The sequence below is a fragment of the Gadus chalcogrammus genome, chromosome 9, assembly GCF_026213295.1.
Source record: "Gadus chalcogrammus isolate NIFS_2021 chromosome 9, NIFS_Gcha_1.0, whole genome shotgun sequence".
NCBI lineage: Eukaryota > Metazoa > Chordata > Actinopteri > Gadiformes > Gadidae > Gadus > Gadus chalcogrammus.
This window is the reverse complement of record NC_079420.1, coordinates 24,615,225-24,623,579: the sequence shown is the minus strand read 5'-3', so window position 1 is coordinate 24,623,579 and position 8,355 is coordinate 24,615,225. Positions and strand designations below refer to the sequence as shown.

Below are 8,355 nucleotides of genomic sequence, written 5' to 3'. Positions count from 1 at the left end.
ATGCTATATAAAAACGTCTGCATGGCGTCCGGAAAGGAGCATTTTCGCTTTGGAGTTTCCCCCTGTGTCCTCATCACTGGGACGATTCTCCACCAGGAGGACAGGAGGTGTCCTCTCCGGGACGCGCGCAGAGCGCATGGACGGAGAGGTGCTGGTTCCCCTACCGCCGCCTGCCCGGCCCCCTGACCACTGAAGCCGGCCACCGAACACCCTCCGCTCTCTCCTCTCTCCACCTTCCTCAAGGAGTCTGCCGTTACGTCAGACTCACAGGCAGAAAGTGCAGGGCAAGCAAGTCTGCGTCTTAGAGCTATTCGTAGGCATCTGCCCAACCGGCACTGCGCGGCTCGCTGCTCAGCCACCGAGAGGCTCCAAATCAACACTTTAGTGAAGCAGAAAAATGTGGTAAGTCATTATTTCATTGTGCCACTTTTTCCTCCGCTGGGATTCTTTCGGACAGTGTTCTGCTCAGGACAGGTCTCTGCTGCCATGGAGCGCAGGAGCGACTGACCGGTGGCTTATTGTTGCTTCTGATCCTGACCCGTCGGTGCAGCACCATGATATGATGGAACCGACAGGCTTTTTATCCCCTGAGTGTTTTTTCTACATTTTGTGTAATTGATTCTTGCTGACCTAAAGAACAACATGCCTCACGCACGGAACAGGAACCCGAGCCCCATCCCGGAGGGCACATGGGACACGGGTCTGAAGGAGATGAACGAGACGTGGAAAGGGGCGATAGCCTGCCTCGGGGTGGCCGTCTTCTTTGTCATGACCATCGGGATCATCTACTGGCAAGTGGTGGACCAACCGAACAAGAACTGGATCCTCAGAGGGACTTTTAGCGGACTGATCTGGGAGAGGAGGACCCAGTCCCTGGTCATACAGACCCTGGACGAGGACAAGACCTTTGTGGAGATCGACGTGGGGAACGTGGGAAGCCCCGACACGGAGGTCCCATTCGTGAGGAACCTGTGCTGGCTCAACAAGACGGAGTTCTGCTACACGTGGGAGTCGGTGGCTGAGGTAAAGATCTCGCTGGATGTGAGCGGGGAGACGGAGTGCTACGGAATGAGCTGGACGCCGGCCAGCTGTCACGTGGTGCTGAAGGTAGGCCTGCAGCGGGGCTCCACTGCACTGCGCTTCACTGCACACTGCAATCACTCAACCACGAAGTCTCAGTGTTTGGGTGTTAAAAAATAACCAACTTTACTAATGCGATTAGACAATGCGCCGATTGCTGAGAACTTGACTTCCATATCGTGTCAACACCTGGTTGACACGATATGGAAAAATGCATGTCGGAGTTTTAAAGTTGTTGTTGGTGTGTTTTGAAGGCACTGGGTGTATTTCACTGTAGGTGTACTGTACTCTCTGTGGCTCAGTGATGGACCGTCATTCTGATGCTCAGGGGGTAGGTATGACTCTGAGAGGTCAAGGTTCAACACCTGGTCCATTCAGAGATACGAGGTAAACGGACATCCACTCTGGAGGTGGTTCATGAAGCACCTCTTGGACCAGGTACCTCTTCAGTCAGGTGTGGGCGGTAAAGAAGCCACGCCTACAGGGTCTGATTGTTCCTCTTTTTATTACAAAAAACTAAATTGCAGCAAACACCATCATGCCTACAGTACGAATCTGTCCCGGTGTGATTAGCCTCTTAACTTTTTGTGTTGTTTTCAACCACCGGTTGGCTTCTGTGTGTTTTGTAGGCCTACTGCTAATCTCTCTCCACTCGAACATTCCTCGCATGATTTAACATGTGATTGTGACGTGAGAATTGTTTTTACATAAAACAGCCCAGGTCTCCGAAACCCAGACACCTGTTGCTTAAAACCTCAGCTCCGAACAACACCAAACTCTACTGGACGTGAAGATCGCAGATATACTGACAAAATTATTCACCTGTAATCTTGTTTGACCCTGAAATGCCATATCTGATGTATTGGAGTGATTTTGGACAACATTTTAATTGCACATCTTCTAATATGTCTATATCATCATTAGTCTTACCTATTTTGGATGAATATATAAATTGTGGATCAAAAACATAATTTATATGTTACTATTGCCACATTTTATTTGTATTATACCCAGCTTCCCCCTACACCCACAGGTATTCTATTTGGAAAAACAAACAAATTTGAATCTATTTAATTGTATGAACAAATGCTAGTTATATTACCTGCAGGATTATTACATGGTATAGCTAACCAATGTGAGTTTGTGTGTGTGTGTGTGTGTGTGTGTGTGTGTGTGTGTGTGTGTGTGTGTGTGTGTGTGTGTGTGTGTGTGTGTGTGTGTGTGTGTGTGTGTGTGTGTGTGTGTGTGTGTGTGTGTGCATGGATATGTATATTTGTGTGCATGTGTGTTTGTTTTCCCTCCACCCAAGGACTGCTTCTCCATGAACAACGTGTCGTGGTACGGGGGCGGCAGCGTGCGGGGCCAGAGCTGGCCCATCAACCAGCAGAACAGCAGCATGCAGCCCTTTGTCATCAGCGACCTCCGAGACGCCCCCTCTGGGTACGGCTCCGCTCTGGAGAGGTACTTCCTGGGATCGTCTGGTAAGCCAGACCGGAGAAATCCATGGTCATATAAGTAGAGTCATGTCATTGTACCAATAAAGTACATTTAAAGTTTAAATAGAACCTGTTTTGAGTAATATAACTTGTTGTAAAGCATTTAGAAAAAACAAATTGGATTCCTCAAGCCAGCCGGCAGCTCATAGACACTACCCCTCTAGAACAACTTTCTACGTTTCGGTCAGAAATATGACAGAAATGGTCGCCGAACGCTTTGTGAGACCAGATCCGTTTTCAGAGGTAAAAGAACAGTATGTAGAAATGTTGTGGCATCTAGCGGAACGGCAGTTTTATTGAATTCATCTTTTGTTAAAGTATGTTTTAATTAGTCTAGCGGAACAGACTTGGCAGAATTATGTTTTAATTTGTGTATAATCCTGTTGGAGTTATAATCTTTTGGTCCTTCATATCAACAACGGGAGGGGGTCCTCTCCACAGAGGCCGCCATGTTGAGCCAGGTTCTGTTGTAGCCGAGAGCGGACAGACGCCTCTACAATGTCACCTACATGACTCTCTCTAGTTGACCTTGGGTGTCTTGAAAGGCGCCTCTAAATTAAATGTATTATTATTATTATTACATTTGTTAAGATATTTGCTTTGGGCTCAGAGTTGTAGGAAAGAGCGGGGGTTGTAGGCCATGACCCAGTTCTGACTCTTCTTAAGTGCCATCATTGTGTAAGACCAGTATGATGACAGCAGCGATGCCGCATATGGAATGTGCCCGCACCATGACTATTTATCCAAGAAGCCTAACCCTCTCTCGGACGTGGACATGTATATCAACTGCCGGCAAGACAGAGCTCCAAACCTTCATACAAACAGTTGCATTATACTGAGTATCCTAGTAGCTTAACCCCCTTAAAAAACAGTGGCATTATACTGAGTGTCCTAGTAGCCTAACCCTCTGGGACGCAGACATCAACCGCCCACCAGACAGCTCCACACATCCACTCACACCGTTGCAGTGTGGGACCCTCTCTCGGACGCACCTCATATGAACTTCATATGATGTGTCGATAGTCGGAGAGACTATTGTACAGTTTTGAGGGCAGTCAAGGCACAATCCCCTTTCAGCTTTGAGTCGTGGAAGAGTTGAAGGCGTGTGGAAGTAAGGCGATGTAATGAACGTGTGGATGGTTCCATGGTTACCTGCTGCCTGGTAGACTATAGGTAGATCCCATGGGCCCAGGGCACAGAAGAGAGCGCTCTTCTCATTGGGTTTCATGCTGGCCAATTAGCAACGGCAGTGAACTTTGGTAAAGCGAGGGTGGTGCTCTGTGCAGCCAGTCGGGTGCACTTGCCAGCCCTCTGGCTGCCTTCAGCCTGCAATCCTCAGGAGGAGCTTGGGTGTTTACAAACCATACTGGGGGCAGGGGGTCAGTTCAAGGCCAGGTCCCCAAACGGCAACACCACCACCACCACCTCTATCACAACCACCTCCAATCACCACCACCTCTATCACCAGCACCTCTATCACCACCACCACTACTACCAACACCAACACCACTACCACCAACAACACGTCTACCACCAACACCAACACGTCTACCACCACTACCAACACCTCTACCACCACCACCAACACCTCTACCATTATTTTTTATTTATAATGTTTATTTTTTTATTTTTTTCCACAATGTCTTGTTTTTTTAAACGATTTATGATGACTATATGCTCTGTAAGGTGACCTTGGGTGTCTTGAAAGGCGCCTCTAAATTAAATGTATTATTATTATTACCACCATCACCATCACCACTACCACCACTACCACCACCACCACCACCACCACCACCACCACCACCACCACCCCCACCACCTCCCTATCACCTCAACCACCTGACAGACAGCTGACCATGCAGGACACATATAACCCATCTTTGGCTCATTAATTGGGAGCTTAGACAACAAAGGGAAGGGAAACACCTTTAGTATCTCTAATTAACTCTTAGGGGCGAGGCGGGGGATGGCTTTGGTTTCTATTAGAGGGGCAGGTTTGGTGAGGACTGGGGGCTGGGATGTGTGTGTGTGTGTGTGTGTGTGTGTGTGTGTGTGTGTGTGTGTGTGTGTGTGTGTGTGTGTGTGTGTGTGTGTGTGTGTGTGTGTGTGTGTGTGTGTGTGTGTGTGTGTTTGTGTGTATGGGTGGGGGGGGGGGGGGGGGGCAGTTTTAGCTGAGCAGGTTATTTTTGGGGGCAGTTGGACTTTATTCTGGGGTTAAATGACAGCTGGCGGATGTAAATTGTTAACGTGACTGATGAAGAATTTGTACAGTGTGTGTGTGTGTGTGTGTTTGTGCATGTGCGCACGTTTGTTTATGATGTTTGTGTATTTGTGTGTGGATATTATATTAAGCTTGTAGTTGTGTATCAGTCTGTCAACGTGTTAAGGAATCACACCCACTTTGTAAGGGTATAAATATCTTTATAAATTTACTTAGTGTGTGTATGTGTGTGTTTGTGGAGCTAACAGGAAGACACAACATCTGATAAAAGCCATAATTATAATGTGACAAAATAACGTCTGGTCACTCACTGTTGGCCCCTCTTTATAACCAACCTCTCTCACACACACAGGCCCCGTCCGCGCGGAGCCGATTTTTTGGTGAAACCGCATTGTCTTGTGCGTCTCGGCCGACCATCTAAACCAGGCATCTCCAAACGGCGGACCGCGGTCCGGGTCCGGACCAAGTGACGGTCCTATCTGGAACCATGACCAATTTAAAATAATAATAAAAAAATATATATATGATTTCACTATACAAAGCATGATTATGTTAATAAAATTATTCCTCACTGAAATACAAATTGAAAGGCAGAATAGTCCGTAGTACAGCAAAACAGCAAAAGCAATGATCTACACAGAGCGAAGATCATGCACTCACCGAACCCCCCCCCTCCCTCCGTCTGTCACGGCATGTGCGTAATAGCGTCACTCAAAAAATAGCCAATCAAATTTTTTGTTTACCGGAAGAGCGATTTGGAATGAGAAAATGGCTTGCTCGAACATAAGGAAATCTGACCCCGAAAACAGACATTTTAAAGATGAATGGACTGACCAATACATTCTCCCGCAAGGCAGTACAAAACCTTTGTTGTGTCTTTTACGTGTTGAAACCGTGGCGCTGTTAAAAAGCGGGAATAATAAGCGGCATTACGAATCCAAACACAGATCCTTCGAGGAAAAGTATCCCCAGAAGTCAGAAGTAAGAGCGTGGAAAATATCCGAGCTGAGAGCTCAGTATGAGAGGTCTATGCGTGTCTTGACAAACTAATTTACAGGCCAGCAACGTGCAAATTAATGCTCACTTAAGATTGCATGGATTTTGGGGCAACATAAAAAAACTTTCAGTGACACGACTGTTGTGAAGGAGTGCTTGAACGCTGCTGCCGAGACGTTACTTGAAGGTAAACAAAGGGATGAATTGTGTGAAAAAATAAAGCAAATCCCTTTGTGAGCTGCAATGACAACCAGAAAATCTGAAATTGTATCAGATGACGCACTGTCACAGCTTCATGCGGCTGTTCAGAGTGCCCCATCCTTAGCCATTGATGAGTCTTCAGATGTAACGGATAATGCCCAGCTTTTGGTTTATATGCGATTGTTTTATCAAGACAAGAAAGAGATCTGTGAGGACCTGTTGGGTCTAACAACACTTGAGACACTGTTTTGCTTACTTGAAATGAAGGCCTAATACTCTTTTTTTGTGTTTATTTGAAATGTAGGCCTGGTGTACCTGTTTTGCTTACTTGAAATGTAGGCCTAATGCACTTTGTGTTTATTTGAAGTGTAGGCCTAGTGTTTCTGTTCTGCTTACTTTACATGTAGGCCTTATGCACTTTATATGTTTACTTGAGTTGCAGGCCTAATGTACCTGTTTTGTTTACTTGAAATGTTAAAATGCGTTACTTTGTCTTACTAGTTTTTCATGGTTAAAAGTAAGCTATTTGGAAATTGAAAATCAATACATCTGAAATTATATGGTAATATGCCGTGTTGATTGTATTTGACAAAAGAAGGCTATTAGGACGTGGTAGGTTCGGACCTTTCTTGGAAGGAATTTTTAGTAGCTGGACCTTGTTCAATTTTAATTGAAGACCCCTGGTCTAGACGGAGCTGGCGGATCCGGTGCCCGAAACCGCACATTTTTGAAACCATGTCCCAGGGGGGTTTCAAATATATCCGGACCTATGCGGTTTCATGTTACGCCTTGTTCACACTACCTCCGTCCGTCAACGGATTTCATTGACTTTGCATGGGGCGCTCGCGAAATGCATTGTTGGTCCGTCCGTTCTGTCGGCTCTGTGGCCTGTCAAAAAGTTTAGACATGTTAAATGGGACCTATTATGCTTTTCGACTTTTATGACCTATAAACGTTGTGATAATGATTGATAGTCATGTTTAACCATACACAAAAAAAGATGTAGATTTTCGGGACACTCTTCCTCTCATCTGGGCGCTTTCAGCATTCTCTGTCAAAGCTCGGTTTCGTCCTTCTCCGCCCCCTCGCCCCCCTCCTGCCAACCCAACTCCGTTGTGATTGGTTACCTTCCTTGAAGCGTGATTTCCCGGAAATGTGAACAAGTGAATCGCAAACGTTGTCCCGAGTGTTTAGCGCTCTGCACAGCCACCCCAGACTGTCAGCAGGGAATACGTCGAAATGCACGTCATTATTTGACACTTTAGTATGGTTAAACATGACTATCAATCATTATAACAACGTTTATAGGTCATAAAAGTCGAAAAAGCATAGGTCCCCTTTAAACTTTTCCGTCAGCCAATCAGACTGCCTTATGCAAATATACGCAAGGACACTGTCCAATGAAATCGCCTTTGTAATACAGCGGAAGAACACATGGATAAGTCAAAAAGCACCCATCGATCGACGGACACATGTAGAACAAGGTAACGAAAAAGCGAATTGCGCTGCAAAGACGCTTTGGTCGCTCATAAAAAATTGCTGCGAATATTTCTGTTTGCTTTTGTCGCTCAAGGCTCTCGATGACGTACAATTCAATTTTGCATACGCATTTAAAGGAGCCGTATGCTTTTAGTACAGACAGCCATATCAAAGAGTGAACTCCCATACACTTTGGCCAAATTGCAGAGACGGTTTTGCTTGTTGGATAAAGTGCTTCAACAGCAAGTAGGTCAGTGATTCCCCTCCAATATAGGGATATATATATTAAAAAAATCCTAAAATGTAATTACAACCGAGAACAAAAAAACGTTGCGTGCTGTACTAGGCTATTTAAAATATGTTTCACTGATCTGCATCTGCAAATCATGATCTGCACTCATTCGTCAAACAAATTGACATTGGCGCACATGGCTAATTTGCATAGGTGGACAGGACTGGCTGGCTCGGCAAGGCAAATAATAGAACATATTTATCTATCTATGTAGGCCTATCCGTCTATCTATCCATCTATTAAGGTGTGCAGTTTTAATGTGATGTATTTTGTGTATGTCCAGTCAGACTTGTCTTCCTTGTTCTGTGTGGTCTTGCAGGCTACCTGTGTGAGCCGAATCACCTCAATGAATTCCCGACGATTTGTGTCGTTTGGTATCAATAAAGACTTGACTAGGCTATCTATCTATCTAGACTATTTAATTTAAAATGATTCACCTCAGGCTCCGTGAATAGTGGGGAATAGCAGGAATAGAGGGATTAAAGACAAGAGATATATCCCTTGTAATTTTGATTAGTTTGTGTATGTGATGATTTCAAAAACGTGTTTTGTTTAAAGCATGACTACACGCGATTGGTTGGTTAGATTGG

The 8,355-nt window shown here is 45.4% G+C and overlaps 1 protein-coding gene across 3 annotated transcripts in view; it reads left to right on the top strand.

Annotated features, from left to right (window-relative positions):
- The first annotated feature begins 250 nt into the window (after positions 1-250).
- Positions 251-8,355, top strand: part of si:ch211-236l14.4 (SITS-binding protein) — a 41,023-nt gene continuing 32,918 nt past the window's right edge. For 2 of the 3 annotated variants that reach the window (XM_056598851.1, XM_056598849.1), the window contains exons 1-2: positions 251-1,107; positions 2,390-2,561. In XM_056598851.1, the coding sequence (XP_056454826.1) occupies positions 643-1,107; positions 2,390-2,561 (637 nt within the window). In that variant the 5' untranslated portion in view covers positions 251-642. The remainder of the gene's footprint in view (positions 1,108-2,389; positions 2,562-8,355) is intronic. The other variant, XM_056598850.1, reaches the window with a different exon arrangement.